A 16,587-nucleotide genomic window follows, 5' to 3' on the forward strand; every position below is an offset into this window, starting at 1 on the left:
GAGGGGTGGCAGGGGGGAAAGGGGGCGTTGCCTGGAGCTATGACTCCATGTGAGAGGCAGCCGGCTTCGTTGCATCCATCCAGCACCTCAGGATACCTGTAGTCTACATCTGCTATATCCCGGGTCAATGCCCATCTCACCGCGCATGTTGTAAGTTGGTACGAAGTATTTCCCGTTGATACCGAAGGCAGCACCCCCCTTTCGCTCCCTTTATACCATTTACGAATCACGAATCCTAAGGCCTCCTTCCCATATAAAGTTTCTTTGTCCTCCTATTCAGTTTCTACACTTTTACCCATAAACGATACTGCCAGCCAGGGTTACCTTATCTGTCCTATATTATTACACACTAAAGTAACTCATCGTCGATTTCTATACCTGTCGGCTCGGCTTTGACCTGCGGTCGGTGGCGCGAGATCACGTCCTTATCTAGTCCTATCCGGTCGAGACTATCATCGCTCCCCTCTTATTTGTAACTAACACCCCCCCGAGGTCACCTTGCTGTACAGCAACGCCTAGACTTGTTGTGTAATCGGTTGCTTTCTTGGGCAACGTTTGTGGTGGAATGTCGGGCAAGCGCGTCAAATTCCAAATATCAGCTTCGGGCTCCCCAAAAGGTCGCCGCAGCCACGAACAAGAATACGATTCGGGGATCGGTTCCTCGTCCAGTGACCAGACCAGTATGGGTGGGAGAACTGACCGTAGATTTACGAAGGAGGACTGCAATGATCAGCTTTACAGCGTCGGGTCTCTCCAGGAAGCACTCGGCCAAGCGAATATTGAGGTCGAGCACCTCCAGAGGGAGCGCACTGAGCTAGACAAGGAGTTGAGCAAGTCCCATAAGCTGACTCGGGACGCAGAGCGGCGGTATCACGAGGCATACGAGCGTTGTAAAAATCTGGAACAACACAACAAGGAGCTTAGCGAAGACAACGCTACGCAAGCAGAGCAAATCAAAGAGCTCAAAACCACCTGCGACAGACTCGAGAGAGATTGCCAGCATTATCGATCAAAGTATATCGAACTACTAGAATCTCGGGCCAACGCTGAGATTAGGGGCGGCTCCGGCGAACCATCCAAGGACGTTAAAGAGCGCAAGGATCGATCAAAAAGACACTCGGGTAGTCGAGAGGACAACCCCGATTCGTCGGGCCGCCATCGCCGGAGCTCGAGCGTTAGCGTAGGCTCGGGCGTTCGCTCAACCAGCAAAAAGCCGTATATCGAGAAGATGCCAGACTCTCCCGGCAACTACGTCGCCTCATCTACCGACTCGCGGATGGCGTCTCATCTAGAGCCACCGCCATGCTCTCGTATTCCTCGGACCACGCAACCAGACAGCCCTTCGATATACCAGCCCGTCGTCGAGATTCCTACGGGGGACTACGTGCGGTACCCCCTCCACGACAATCGCGAGAGACAAGGTGGCCGTCGACGGAGTTAAAGCGGCGACATGAACATTGTTTTCCCCTCAACCCAAAGTTTGTAAACCGCAACTACGGAATCTATCGCGTGTATACTCGGACGAACTCTCACAGCATCCACATACCTAATATCAGTACCTTACTTGACCGCGACGGAAACATGGAAGGCTATATAAGTCTGGAAGGTTAAAAGCATGTCGAGGCTTGTCCATTTCAGCATCACTCCAACCTCGACCTGCGCTATCATTTCTACTCGTTTGTACCTATGCACGGTCTAGCAATATCGGAAGTGTACCCCTCCCTGCTAGAAAGGCTCTAGCAATGGGATCCATAATATTTGTTGTGCCGTCGGCACGAGACTGTTGCGTCTACGCTGCCACGGAAGCGTGGTCTTGGCTGACGACCCGGAGTTCGGCCTATCCGACGACAGGGCGGGATCTGGGGAGCGCGACTAGCCCCCTGTCGGTGTCGTCCTAACCACCGACAGAGTACACTACACTACCTGCCTCAACCCCGAGATATAATCGACGGACGCAGGGGCTCCGACACTCCCGCTCGTGCAGCGTATCACCCGCTCCCGACAGCTCGGCCTCTTGACGGAAAAACACTGGGAGATATTCCTCTGTTCATGGACGACATGCTACTCGACTTCGGGTTGGCATTCGGCGTATATCATCTATTTATATTCTATATGGGGATCTGAACGTGTATTTTTTTCTTCTTTTCTTCTTTTTCTTTCTCCTCTTTATACTAGGAGGGCGGTAGGCGCGAGGGTTACAGGATGACTGGGCAACTTTCTACTATGGCTGCTTTTGATACCATTTTGGTTTCTTTTTCTTGCCTCTGGGGCCGCGGTAGGAAAGCGGTGGGAAAGGGTACCTGGTATTTTAGGACGTTTGCGGACTACGGGTCCGGGAACCAACATGGAATGATTACGAGAGCTATACCTATTATATGGAGTACATACGGTTCTAGTTTATATATTTCGCTTACTGAATAAGTACGCTTATCTGGATCGCCATGTTAATGGCCTTAAACCTGAGGGAAACTAAGCAAGCTGGACGCTTCTCGAATTCGATAACATTTCTAATTTATATGTCTATATCTGTTTATGTGTTTGGACGAGGATAGCGGAAATTACGTATAAGTTGGCCATACCAAGGTAAAAAAGTACCCAAATAGTTCATAGTTTAGAAAGCTTATGCAGGTAGTTGGTCGATCGAATCCGTACAAGTAAACGGCGGGTGATGTCCAGGAGGCAAAAGGCATCTTTTTTCCATCGGGACGGTAGTACATGCGCATGTATAACAGGGAGTAGAAAAGGAGAGAGTCGGGACTGGAAGTTACCCGTTCAGGACAACGGACGGGCAGAAATAAACGGAGCAATGGAGTAGTATGCGGGTACGTCAGGGGGCTATATCATATGGGTGAATATATCCGCAGCTCCGTAGTTCCGCTGGAGTACCGACCGAGCTTAGGGGGAAAGGGAAAAGAAAAAAGTAACGCGGAATTCCGGTAGGCAGTTAGAGTAGAGAAGATTCGACCACGTAGGGGGAAAAAGCAAAAAACAGTGCAACTCCAAGGAATTAAACCCCGATCTCGAGCTTCGGTACGTAGTATAAATAGCAGTACCTAAGTATAGCGACGTTATCTGTTCGTCGGTAGAGCGAGGGGCGGGCCTTGGCTTAACGACTGCGATTCTGCATCAGAATAATGCGCGAGGCATACCTAATATGCACGTACACGCAGGCATGCACGCGTTGGAGCAAGACATCGTGGGGATTTGGGGGGGTCGGGTGCGATAGGCCGGGCAGCCAAGTTGTCAGCGTCATCTGTACGCACGCACGGAATATGCGCGCAACCTGCGCTCTCCTGGCCTCTCGTGCTCGGACGAGGCGTGCGCGCGGGCTCGCTCGCGACGGGGTCGAGCGAGCCCGGCGCGCTGGGGCGCCGCGACCAGACATACCTAGGTATGCGGCCCATCGATCGACGAGCGCGCCGCCTAAGCTACACACACTAGGTACCTAGGTAGGTATTAGGTAGGTAGGTATCTACGCCCCTCCCCCCGGAGAAACAGGGACCGCGGGCTGGGCGATTTTCCCTCTTCGCGTGCGCGCTGCCGGGTTTGTCCTGGGAGATGAGGCGAGGCGCGAGGATATGCATGCCATGCGGCGACGTAGGTAGGTACCTAGGTAGGTAATAGCCAAAGGAATTGGGGAAGCTTTTCCGTCCCGGTGCGCCGACACGTGCCCCCCCCCCCCCCCCCCCTTCGCCCTGATAATAGCCCCCTCGGGCCGCTCCGGCGGTCTGGGGTTGGGTTTGCTGGGGCAAAGCAGGCAAACAGGAGGCAATCGACAATATTAATAGTTTTCCCCCTCCAAACGGATAACGGAGAATGCGCGCATGCGTGGGCGCGTGACGAGGCAGATCGGCCCGCTGCCGGTGCCAACGTGCGCGATGGGACGCGGCAGGGCGCGTCGGATAGGCGCGCCCCCCGTCGTAATAGGTATATCGCAATCGGCGTCGATAACAATACCCGCGGCCGCCCTTTGTCGCCGGAGGTGAAAAGACAGGCGCGGTTTCGTTGTTGGCATTGGACCAGCCGACGGGAGATCACAGGCCCGGAAACTGCCAACTATCTCCTGACGGTGCTTCTCGATCGAGCGGCAAGAGGGATCTCGAACTCTCCTATGCTGTCCTACTACTCATAGCAGACCGTATTACAGCCCCCTTCCGGCAGCTAAGACTCGATGGTTCCGGGCAGACGGTTCTCCGATCGAGACGGAGAACAAGTTGCCCAGAGACCCCTATGGCAGCAATTGGGTAATTGCCCCGTCGTTGTAGGAAGCCAAGGTCGACTCGCTGGAGTCTTGTGCACACGTCGAGCAGCCATAACGCAGCATCCCACCTCCTCTTTTCTTTTCTTTTAGTTGGTAGTTGTCGTTTCTATGCTTGTTGGGAAATAATCTGTGTGGAGATATGCAGGTGCCTTTCTATGCAAGCCACGGCCATCTTACCTGCGTGGGACTGCATCTGGATATTTGAATGCGGCATTGTTGTTGTTGTTGTTGTTGTTCTTGTTGTAGGTACCTATATGTAGGTAGGTACCTACGGTATGCCGGTGGTCACGGCCGCAGAATGAAGCAGCACCATCGATACCCGATAGCAAGTTGCCACGTATTGTCATGGCAACTTTACCAGTTGCATTCTTCGTCTGTTTTTCGGAATAGCAATTGATTTGTGCAGTTGTTTGAAGAGGCCATCAATTGTCGGTTGTTGTGGTTGGCTCTCGTACCTAGGTATGAGTATACATGCCTTGTTGAGGCGTTACGATTGTTACCTCCCGGTAACAGCTGAGGCAGAGAGTGCCGTTACCGGGCTATACCTAAGGCCAAGACCCGCCAGGTTGCCGTGCGTCGCAAAGAGATTGGGGATCCCCACCACTCAACCGCCACCATCATCGTCGCAAGGGCCTACGAAAAGTCAACCACTTTCGTGCGTGGCGCACATAAAAAGTCGTGCGCAGCGAAATGACCTCCTTCAACACCTTCAGGCGCTTCAACGAGCTGCCGAAGGAGCTCCGTCTCCTGATCTGGGAATACCACTTCGAGTGCGCCCACCTGATAGTCGTGCATCCCGCGCTCGACAGCCAGAACCGCGACCCGAAGAAGGAATTTTTGCGCTTCGAGTGCACCGTCCTCGACTCCGCCACCAACCTCATCATCCAGGATGGCCGTCCGCCGTCTCCCTTGGTCAATCACGAGGCCCACACCGTGGCCCTCTCGTGCCACCGCGAGTGGACCCGCGTCGGCTTCGGCAAGGATCTCAGCGTAGCCGTCGCTTCCGGCCGCTCTCGCCCGCGCCCGCTCGACCCCAGGATGCTCGTCGCCTCGGTCTCCGCCTTCGACCGCCGCAGCGTCCCGCGGGCCCAGCCCGTCTACGTCGACTGGAGCCGCGACATGATCTACCTCTGCGTCGCCCAGGCCGAGCAGGCCTTCTGGTCGCTCCGCCTCGTCCCCTGGCGCGACCGCGTCCGGAAGCTGGCCGTGCTCATCCCCCAGAGCGAATTCGACCGCGCCATCCCCTTCGGCCCCACCGATCCCATCCGCGACATCCTCGAGAGCACCACCGAGCTCGAGGAGCTGCTCGTCGTGCTGATCCCCCAGGCCGACATCGCCGCCGCTGCCGCCAGCGCCCACCCCGCCTCCGCCCTGAGCAGGGGCGCCTTCGGCTTCGTCCCGTACGTCGCCTATCTCAAGGAGACCGGCCTCGCCAAGGACCACGTCATGTACGCCCGCACCGCCATGTCGTTCAAGGATGCCCTGGCCGGCCTCCCGAAGAAGATCAAGCTCGAAAGGGTCGTCGACCTCGACTATCAGCCTTCCAATTTTGGTTACTATCAACGCAGGATACTCCTCGAGAGCGGACGGTCATAGCAGATTTCCCCGGCGATCGCCTGACGCCGTACTAATAAAACCATCGAACGCCGCCGCCGTCAGGGATGGCCACGCGTGTGCGCGTGGCTCACTAGACTGGCGAAAACACCCGCCTCTGCATCTCCCCAAACCGCATGTACCGAGTCAGCTTCAGGCGCCTAAACGAATTTTGACGACACGCCAAGAGCCTCTTTTAGTGGGGCGCCGCGTTTTCCCGGGGGGCAGGGGAGGGGGATTAAAACCACGCTTAGATGCCTACAACAACGACCACGCACACACCGGCGTCGATAGCCGGCGTCGATATAGCGCCCGCCATTCCCTCGTGCCTTCGTAGCGGCCTCCTTAGTAGGCGTCCACTAGGGCGGCCCCGGTGCCCGAGGCACGAACTCATTTTAGTGCTGAGCACCTCCAGTCGGCGACACACGACGCTCAGCTCTTTTTATCGGAGGGAAGGGGGGGGGGATGCACCGCGGCTGCGGATAGGAGAGCATGCCACTAGCGGTCAACTCTCTAAGATGTGACGTGTAACAACCGCCCCCGAGTCGTGGGCAACGGTGATATCTAGGGGACCATGCAGTATCTTCTGGATAATTTTGCATAGATGGGATCAGCAAGAGTGTTATTTTGCTGAAATTACGGGGGGAAAGGGGGGCGCGATCGCAGGCATTCCGGGATAGAGACTAGAGACGTAGTAGAGACGGAACAGGCAGACTTCTAGCGGCTACTTGAGCATCCCCCCCCCCCTCCTCCCCTTCCGCGAATGTGCTGTGCGGTTGAGGCGCAGAAGACGTTCAGGGGCCAAACCCGGGCGATCGTCGCGAGCTGTGTAATTAGCTACCCGCCCGGCGCCCGAACGCAGTGCCTAAGCAACGACGACAGCCGCGGACACGTAAGCGGCTGCTACGGCCACGTGGTGTCAAGTCCGCAGCGAGAAGCATCCGTGGGCGGTCTGGTCTACGCAGGCGCTCCGGGAATACGTACCTACCTATACACGATAGCTACCGACGTAAGTAGATATATATAGGTTTAGGTATGCCGTAACACACACGATGCAAACTAGACCCCGCGACTCCGCCCCATACGATGGACCTCGCCCTCGAGACCTGGCGGGCTAGGCTTCTGTGGGAGAGCGGCGTCGCTGCTGGACACTTGGAACACCGGTCAACTTCGCAAAGAAAAAAAGGGGGTAAGGGAATATAGAGGGTTACAAGAGACCCGGGGCGAGAGATCGTACAGCAAGCCTGCAACCACCTTCCCCGGACCGCCGTGGCGCGGATGACTTGCGCCGCTGGGCGCAGCCGGCAAGACAGGATTATCAGCAGGCCACAGCAACGAGGGGGAAAGGTAGGGCAAGATAATCAGGAACTGTCGTCGTTGCAATGGAGTCAAGTCGATGCCTTTATGTACAATAAATCTGGTTACTTAACGTCTTGAGAGGACACCGTAACAACGGTTAAGAAGGTATAGTTATGCATTAGCATTCTCATGCTATATATGCCGGGCGTCAGGGACCGACCGCATTGCCGTTGTCGTCTCCACCGGCCTCAATTCTTCCCACCGCTGCCGGGCCTCACGGCACGCGCGCCTCGCCGCCACCTCGTGATCCCATTTCTGCTTCAGTATCCGCACAGGTTCGGCAGAGCGAGGCGAGACAATATCGACGCGAGAAAACCCGTGTACCAGCCGACGAAAGCAAATCGGGCGCCACCAGCGATGTCGCGAGACGGATAGCGGCTATGATAGGTATTCTCCAAAGCCGGCGATGATAAGGTATGCATTGGGGTTAGCAGCGCAGAGCCGCGTGGGCTGTGGCGGACCCGCCGCCGGAGGCCCGCCAGCAAGTCATGAACCCGAGACGCGGAGTTAAGCACCTTAAAGACGCCGCCAGCCTTTATTACTACTTCCTGGCTGACGTCGCTCGTGTCGATTCGACAGAACCCGGACCGCGCGCATCGATGCCTATCTACCTACTTACCATGCCCTCAAATCTTCTTCGGCCTCCTCCGGCGTCTTTTCTCATCCGGGTGTACAACCCCTGATCCTCTCTCGCCCACCTCCCATTCCGGAACACAACTCCCCGCAGCTTGCTGACGCACGGAATCAGCGGTTGATGGTAGGGAGTGGAATATGCCTCGGCGTCCCTGAGAAAATCACGTTCGTCGCTGATGGTTCCCGTTTTAAGGGTGGAAAGCTCGCGCGTATTTACGTAATTCTACTTGTCGAACTCGGGAACGGCCCCTGCTGTATCTGGGTTGGCGACAGTATATATGTAATCCCAGAATAGGACCCAGATCATGCGTGAACGAGTGTCGCTCGCCTAAAAGCGCGTCGATCGCCATGAAGGCCCTTGTGCCTAATATTTTCCCCTTGGCCCCCGAGGCAATATTATTTCGTGACTCTCTGGCAGCGAGATTAAAGTCGATCCAGAAAGCAAGCTAGGACGGATTGTTCTCATCCTCGTTAATTATGAGACTCTGAATCGAGATGTCTCTATCGAGGAAGCCTGCCTCGTATAAGGATTCGTATCCCTCGATACAGTACTTAAAGGCGCCAAGCAAAGCTAGGTAAGAGCTCACCGTATAGACAGGCATTCTGTAGTCCCGTATGACAACACGTCGATGTGCCATGGTTTGTAAGGGCGTGAGCAGCTCTCGTCGGAGGCGCTGAATAAGGCCGTTTGGCGGGAGGAAGGAGATCAGAACTGCTAGCCGGACTGGATAATCGCTTGAGGCTGGTGGCGCGGGCGGCGCTGCTGCGTTCCCTCCGGGCATTAGATATGTTGCTCCTCTTCCGTATTCGACGGTTTAGACGGTGATTAGTAGCTGTTATTACGTCCAGTCCCCATCGAACACTATGCTGGATGTCATCGTCGGATCCGGAAACTTGGACAGTTTCAGAGCGATGACACCGAGCCACATAACGAACACCCTGGGCGGTCGCTTCAGCCAGCATACTTACTCCCTTCCTCGTCACGTTTTACGCATTCCCATGAGTCTTCCACAACGAGGAGCACTTCAGGACGTCCCTCGGGGTAGGCCTTCCAACAAGTGGTTCCTCGGCCACCGATAGAACGTAGAGGCCGCATTAACTCACCATTGAAGATATTGTGTTCTGGCTCGGGCGACCCACTCGGCGTAATCTCGATAAACCGTTAGGTGTTTGCTCCAGTCATGGTCGTAGGGCCGAACCCGAGTTGTTCTTCATTCATACAATGGAGTCCAAGCATCGTTCTCCTACCGTGAGGACCCGAGACTGGTGGGAAGGAACGTCATGTGGCTCGGTCGAAGCATCGAAGTAACCAACACCCATTTTCCGTTTCGCTGCGGAGCTATCAATGAGATCGCTAGGGTTTGTTTGATCATTTTACCTTGTTTTTCGGTAGTTTGGAAGAAGGCCTCTAGGGACAAATGCGGGCTACGATCATACCTATCATGGCATATCCATCCTTGCAAATAGTTTGGCCTATTTAAAGCCTGTCATCTGTTAGACAAGTCTGGAAACACGCCTTTTATGTCCTACTGGTAACCTCTCAATCAAGTTATTACGTTCCTCGGCGGCTTTTTGCTGCGTTCCTCAACGTCTGCAGTCTGTCAATTTCGGCGATTTTCCTACTTTTCAACCTTTTTTAAATATCGCCTTCCCTAGGAAGACGCAGGCAGACTTGGCAGCTGGTTTTGCAAATGCCGGTGTCTTGGGAGTTTCTCCGAGGCGTCCCAGAAGGCTTTCAAATCTGTAGTTTCACGCAATACCTATGTTCAACACCTTTAATGCTAGCTCAGGGAGGCTGGCCAACAGCCATATGCTTGAGAAGATTCAGCCCCTCGCAGCCAGTATCATTCGTCTGAGTAATTTCTTTGACTCAGTTTTCTGTCCGCTCAAATAGTTTTCAACATGTAGTCAGAAGATCGGAAAGAGCTGTATAAGCTAGGGCACCCCTCTACGAGCCACCCCTTCACGGACTACTGCGTTAGGACCTACGAACGCGCCTTTTAACGCGACGCCCTTGCTTAAATAACCTATAATTTCTCGGTTAGTTTTAATCTTTAGTAATTCCTTTTACTATTAATCTCTTCCTAATTTCTTATTAATTAAGATAATATCTTTAAAGGAAACGTAAATCCGTACGGAAGCCGCTATTCGGGAGGTTATATACGGTATTAGTATCCGAAAAGCTACCCTTCGATATAGCGTTTCTCGTTCTTACCTAGCGCGTCGTTTCGCTAGTAAACTAACGAAATAAGAGCTAAATAAGAATCGGTAGGCTTTATTACCGATCTTAGAAGTTAAATTAATTCGTTAGGTTATTTCGTAGGTTAGGTTAGGCTTCGCGTTAGCCTTTATTTAATTTAGGCTTATAGCCGACCGCTTATTAAACGCTAACGACGGCTTTAAAAAGCTAGGGAAGTATTAGTATTATCGTTTTTTAAATCGAAACTTAGAAGTTAAGGCCTTTAAGGCTAAGATCGTCGATTATAAGCGGATTAAGGGCGCTACGGCGGTAAATATTAACCTCTTTTTCGACCGATTAAAAGCTTTCGAATTATTAGCTATCCTTTCCGAACGCTTTTTTAACGCTAATGAACAGGAGCAGCGTAGGCACGCTGACGGAGGCACGAAATAAGGACTGCCCAACTACCAATAACTGGCCTAGTACCGATCAACTAAGATTACAGCTGTAAATAGCTATAATCGGTTAATCGGCTAGCTAAAAACGGCAGCTAGGAAAGAAAGACTAAAAAAGGGCAAAGACGAGGATAGCTAGAAAGACATGGCAAAAGGAGTAAATAGCTATAGGTCGTAATGTCTATAGGTCTAAGTCTAACTAATGAAAATATAAGTACGCGACCCATATAAATATACATCGAAAAGGCTACGTGGCCTAGATCCACCGCACCACTACAGCCTCCCCAGTTCAATTAATCCGCAAGAAGCAATTAAACTCCCAACAACAGGTGCGGTAGCTCTCGTTTCCTACTGAACCTAATCAACCACTAATCAACCTGATCCCGATCAACCCTAATCAACTGAAAGCTAGCCAGTTCAATCAAAGGCCAACAGGATAAGTCAGGAAGAAACAGGGTAATCCTAACAACTAGGAACGATTGCAACAGCAACAAGTGGGTGGTAGGGTGGGTAACTAACTGCAACCGTACCTGATCCTAAACCTAAACCTAATCAATCCCGAACCTATTCAATCGCTGCCAACTAGGAGCTAAGCCAGTTCAATCAACGATCAACAGGAAACAACAGGAAAGATCTAATAACAAGAACAACTAGGCTGGCGGAGCTATAACTATAAACTAACCTAATCAACCTATTCCTAATCAACCCTAATCAACTGGGAGCGAGCCAGGTCCATCAGGGCCATCAAGAAACAACAGGGATCCGTCAGGAAAACAGGAACTGCAACGGGTAGGTAAAACAAGCGTAGCTCCCGTGAGAAACAAAGAAACAATCCCATACGATGCAACGTAATCTCCGTCCTTCTCGTCCATGGCTATCTTTTGCCGATCCTTTTCAACTGATTCCTAATCCTATAAACTAACTGATATATCCTATTCATGCCCGACTATTTCTCGTATAACCGTTCTAACTATTATTCGTCCGGTAGCATCTACCGGGCTTCCCTTAACCCTCGATCCCTCCCCTGTACGTAGTTCTAGGGGCTCTCTAGGCTCTTCCTACCAACCACATATCGGTAAGGGCGACAAGAGGGGTCTCCGGGCATTAACCTATAACTCGTTTCTTTCCTGTGGCTATTTCTAGGCTTTCTTATTTAATATCCTGTTCAATTCGTATATCGCGGTATCGTTTATAGGTCTATCGCGCTAATCGGTAGGTTCCCCGATCAGGTTCGTAGGTATAAGGTCTGTCGGTATCTTCGTGTGGTAAATAAGGGCATCGTAGCACCTATCGGTTAGAGAGAAACCTCCCCAGGTGCCGTAACTGGCTGGGATAAACAAGGGCAATCAAGATGGCAAGCCTCTTGCGGTTGAAATAGATCGATCGGTAAAGAACGGATGCCTTCAAGCGCGTGTTATAAAAAGGGGTGGTAGCGGTGACTTAGTCAGATCAACTAAGGGCGAAAAAACTGCCATCTAGGCACTGGTGAAAAACGATAGAGGCAAAACCAGATAAAAACGGGCATAGCTCCTTCAAAAGAGACAACTAAGAAACGAGGATAGGATAGATCCACTAATCGGCGAACGAGCTTTTAGGTAAGCTAATCAAAAGCTAATGGGAGGGCGTGGTTATTAATGGTCGCCATGGTTGTCTGCCCTTCCTGTTAATCCAGCCACCTAAAAAGGCTCAATCCGAAAGCCACGAAAACGGCTCTGGAGCCACGAAAACAGCTCCTAATCAACTGAAAAACAGGGAATCTCCTGATCGACGAATCCTGAACCTAATGACTGCAAAAACGGTCGCAAAAGGTCACTCCTAAGGCTGAGGTGAGGACGAGCTACTAGGTAGTCGCCACTGAACAGGAGCAGCGTAGGCACGCTAACGGAGGCACGAAATAAGGACTGCCCAACTACTAATAACTAGCCTAGTGCCGATTAACTAAGATTATAGCTATAAATAGCTATAATCGGTTAATCGGCTAGCTAAAAACGGTAGCTAGGAAAGGAGGACTAGAAAAGGGCAAAGACGAGGATAACTAGAAAGGCATAGCAAAAGGAGTAAATAGCTATAGGTCGTAATGTCTATAGGTCTAAGTCTAGCTAATGAAAATATAAGTACGCGACCCATATAAATACACATCGAAAAGGCTACGTAGCCTAGATCCACCGCACTACTACACTAACGAAATGGATATCGTATAAAGCGTTATCGGTAATTATTAGGTAATTTCTAAAGCCGATACTTATATAGTACTTAAAAAAAGCGTCGAAAAAGGTTAATAAATTATTACTTTTAAGTATATAGGCTTCGGCGGAAAGCCTCTTTTTCTTTTAGTACTTTTTAAAGGTATCGACGTTTAAATTTAATAATTTCTTAACGATTCTTACGATCTTTAAAAGGATTAACGGTTTTAGGCGTTACTTAAAGGATAAATTAATAATAATATTACGTTAGGTTAGCTCGAAGGTATCTTTATTCCTTATATTCGGATCCGTTTCGGTAATAAATAAGTCGTTTTAATTTACGACGGCTATAAATCGTATACCTACGACGCCTTTTTTACGCGTTATTTTTAAAATAAAATATAGCTCGTCTTTTATTAGCTTTACTATAGTTACGTCGTATAGGTTTTAGATATCGGGATATTCGGATTATTAAAAAAACGGCTTAAAAGCTTCTTTAGGAAAAGCTAAAGTACGAATCTAAACCTATGCCTTATTAAGATCGATATATTAAAGATATACCGATAAGCTAGGGTCGATATAATAACTTTTCGAACTATTAAAGGAGTTTAAAGGACCTTTAGGATTTATCCTAGAAACCGCGAGAAGCCGTTATCGTCGAGATTCGTAGTTATAAAGGATAAGGATATTCTTAGATCTCGGCCGAAACGATCGGAGGTATCGGAGGCTATCGAAAGGCCGAAAATACCTAATTTCCTAACGTTATTAGCTTTAGAATACGTTAATATACCCTTAAACGGTTAAGTATTACGAAACGTTACTTAACGATTTATTTCTATTAATTTTAAGGCTAAGGCCGTATCGTAACGGTTATTTATTCGGAAAACTAGCGATACCTTCGACCGGTAGGCTAATACGATCGCGACTTTTATAACCTAGCTTTAATATAAGACCGTTAAAAACGATAGAGCTATTATTAAGACGCGTAAGAAGGTATGCGTAACGCTAGAGGAGCGCTTCGTTCGTATAGCGGATATACGGCGGGTAAAAAGGTCGTTAAAAGGTAGGGTAGTATATAAGGACGAGGTAAGCGACGAGGAGATACCTAGAGAGGCTAAAACGGCGCTAAGAACGCCTAAAAACGAGGCATCGTAAGCGGAGGACTATATCGAGATTATAACGCCGGAATTAAAGGGTTTTAATTAATTTTAATAATATAAATAGCTTTAATTATTAACGTAGTAATTATTAGGTAATGCTTAATTTAGGTAGCTCGTAGAAGGGTAGCTCGTGGAGGGGTAGCCTAACTTAAAGCGATGGACATGCTACCGTAGAAATGAAGGCACTATACATTTTTAATACACTAATAAAAGTACAACTAGAGACTCAGTCGAATTAACCAGCTAGAGTCAGGGGCGATATTGCAGAGAGTTATTTATACCCCCTAGAAGGCGAAAGGAGGCATAAAAAGGCTCTCTCAGTTACACTTAACGTTATTCACTCCTCGCTAAAGCACAGGGTATTAGTGCCGATGCCGATGCCAGGTGCTTAGCGCATGTATAAGGGTATAATAGCGCCGGTACAGTCTCTATAAAAAGTAATGAGAAATCAGAAATCACGTGTGTCCCTGAAGGGACACAATGACTAGATTCGTCTTTTCTAACATATTTTATGGACGAGTGAACGTAGGATGCAAAGAAAGCGAACTGTCGGCGGACAACGGAACTACTGGGGCGGCTTGACGCCCGAAATCTCCTCCAGAGCTGTGATCAGCTGGTCTTGTTTCGCCTCGTCGTCGGCCGCGTCCGCGTACGCGCTGTCCGCCCCGGAGGCGGCGGAGCCTCTCGGACGAGAATGGTACCAGTATTTCCCGGTCTGACTCTCGGCAGCGCCAGAGCCCTCGGCAAGCAGGACGTACGTGTCGATGGAGGCATTTATGTCGTCAGGCGCGTTCCGGCCGCCCATCTTGGTCGGGACCCAACCCGGGTCGAGGGCGTTGCTCAGGACGCCCTGGGGCGCGAGGCGGCGGGCGAACCAGAAGGCCAGCAGGATGTTGTGCAGCTTGCTGTCGCTGTAGGAGCTCCCGCGAAGGTCGCGCAGAGAGGCGTCGCCGCCGCGGTGCATGCTGCTGCTGAGGAATATGTGGCGCTTCGGGGGCGTCGGCTCGGTGACGAGCGACGCGACGATGTACGGCGCGACGGTGTTGACGGCGAAGAGAGCGGGCAGGCCCTCCTTTCCGCGCAGCCGGGCGGCGCTGCTGATGATCCCCGCGTTGTGCACGACCGCGTCCCAGGGCCCGGCGCGGTTCAGCTGGGCGGCGAGCGCCTTGGTCTCCTCGATCGACGTCAGGTCGGCGACGAAAACGTCCTTGGCGGCCGGGCAGGCGGCGCGGGCGTCGGCGGCGCGCTGCCCGTTCCGCGCGTGCAGGTAGACGTCGTGGCCGCGCTTCGCGAGGGCTTGCGCCGAGCGCAGGCCGAGGCCGTCAGACGAACCGGTGATGAAAATACGGGCCATGATTGCGTGCGTCGGCCGGCGCGAACGGCTAGGTATAAGGCGTTTAACAGGGTATGCACGTGGAAAGGAAAGAAGTCAAGGTCGTGGCAGGAACCCAGTCCAGGAGCAAGTGAAGGTACAGGTATAGAAAATATTGGAGAGAATAGGCGGAAGCCAAGCGGTCGCTTTGTAAAAGATAGGTGGTCGGAGATTGCGGAGTAGAAGCCGGATTTTGGTCTATAACTGTGCGGAGCTGTGACGCTCGGGGGAGCGTCACAATTAGCCGTCTCAGGTAGGATTCATCTCGATACCTCCTTGACGATCTCAGTTTCATGCCCTTCCACAAGTACCTATGTGACGCGATAACCATTCAGAACTTGCCCATACGTCATCGAGGCTTTTTGCAGTGATGTCAGTCTCTTTATGACCTCGTCTCGACGTATTACCTTGTTCTTAACACCACAATCCTCGGCTGTACACAGCAACCTAGGATTTACCGTTGAGCAAGGAAGCACAAGCGATGTAAGTACGGAATTGGTGCTGCGGTCAGCTCTGTAATCCTGCTCGCAGTCACCTACTATTGGTAGATACTGTCATATAATATTTCGGCGAATAATTGTCCGATTCAATTAGTTTAGCCGCCTCTCTATCGATTTCCTCCCTCCCTATTAGCACCAATTGCCCAGCGGTGACCGCGGACAATTGTGGTTAGGCACATCAACGTCACGTAACACGAACGAGATGGTGTCCAACGAGCAAAGCGAGACGTCAATTTAAAGACGAGTTTGGCTCACAAACCACGGCTACAGGTAGAGCGTGATGTCGATTTATAATATGAGAGAAGGACGCAAATACGAGAATTCGGGAACGTGATTACCGCTCACTGTTTCCCGAATTTATATGAGCCAGGGCCTGGAGGCGCATACACTTGAATTTCCTCCTGCAACCCTGAATTTTCTTTCTGCAACCACCAGTTTTTCCTTCCCAAGCTCTGTTTTCTCCATGAGAAGGCGATGGATTGCACCGCTACTCCAAGTAGATATATACAGGCATTCCCTTTCAATCCTGCTTTCATTTCGAGGATAGAAGCATATGTCTCCCTATTCACGTTTAAACATCTTCGAGGTAGAATCTCTCAACTCAACTTTACTTTGTCTTTACCCGACCAAACTACCACTGCTCCAAACAGAGCCCACTACACCGAGCCAGCCCGAAATAAGCGACTATGCTACCGATCTCTCTGGGACAACCCCTCAGGGGACATCCGAACGCAGACCTCGACTAATTCTCGTACTGCTCGTGGAAAGCCCATCTGTCGAAGAGTTACCGACAGCGCCCCCCCCCCCCCCCCCAAACTAGCTAGCACCTCAGTCGATCAGCCTCTACTAACGTCGGATCCGCAACGCAACAGAAGAGCACACGTGATCCTTT

The 16,587-nt window shown here is 51.2% G+C and overlaps 4 protein-coding genes across 4 annotated transcripts; 2 read left to right on the top strand and 2 right to left on the bottom strand.

Moving 5' to 3' along the window:
- The first annotated feature begins 7 nt into the window (after positions 1-7).
- On the top strand, positions 8-1,592 carry GGS23DRAFT_540129 (uncharacterized protein). Its single transcript, XM_051514809.1, has 2 exons — positions 8-150; positions 493-1,592. Exon 2 carries the CDS (start codon positions 566-568, stop codon positions 1,439-1,441), a length of 876 nt encoding a protein of 291 aa, XP_051372278.1. The 5' UTR covers positions 8-150; positions 493-565; the 3' UTR covers positions 1,442-1,592.
- Positions 1,593-4,951: 3,359 nt separating this feature from the next.
- On the top strand, positions 4,952-5,857 carry GGS23DRAFT_596742 (uncharacterized protein; the record flags this gene model as incomplete). Its single annotated transcript, XM_051518521.1, has 1 exon — positions 4,952-5,857. One exon carries the CDS (start codon positions 4,952-4,954, stop codon positions 5,855-5,857), a length of 906 nt encoding a protein of 301 aa, XP_051372279.1.
- A 1,963-nt stretch (positions 5,858-7,820) lies between these two features.
- On the bottom strand, positions 7,821-8,809 carry GGS23DRAFT_605096 (uncharacterized protein; the record flags this gene model as incomplete). Its single annotated transcript, XM_051519705.1, has 5 exons — positions 7,821-8,019; positions 8,074-8,104; positions 8,145-8,257; positions 8,300-8,417; positions 8,467-8,809. 5 exons carry the CDS (start codon positions 8,807-8,809, stop codon positions 7,821-7,823), a joined length of 804 nt encoding a protein of 267 aa, XP_051372280.1.
- A 5,195-nt stretch (positions 8,810-14,004) lies between these two features.
- On the bottom strand, positions 14,005-15,487 carry GGS23DRAFT_567627 (NAD(P)-binding protein). Its single transcript, XM_051516348.1, has one exon. It carries the CDS (start codon positions 15,175-15,177, stop codon positions 14,389-14,391), a length of 789 nt encoding a protein of 262 aa, XP_051372281.1. The 5' UTR covers positions 15,178-15,487; the 3' UTR covers positions 14,005-14,388.
- Between the last annotated feature and the right edge of the window lie 1,100 nt (positions 15,488-16,587).

This window comes from Durotheca rogersii (assembly GCF_024521655.1).
Source record: "Durotheca rogersii strain YMJ 92031201 chromosome Unknown GGS23scaffold_9, whole genome shotgun sequence".
Classification (NCBI taxonomy): Eukaryota; Fungi; Ascomycota; class Sordariomycetes; order Xylariales; family Xylariaceae; genus Durotheca; species Durotheca rogersii.

What these genes read in the sequence shown, in the direction of transcription:
- GGS23DRAFT_567627 (XM_051516348.1), bottom strand. Translation starts at nt 15,177, where the DNA reads ATGGCCCGTATTTTCATCACCGGTTCGTCTGACGGCCTCGGCCTGCGC.
- GGS23DRAFT_540129 (XM_051514809.1), top strand. Translation starts at nt 566, where the DNA reads ATGTCGGGCAAGCGCGTCAAATTCCAAATATCAGCTTCGGGCTCCCCA.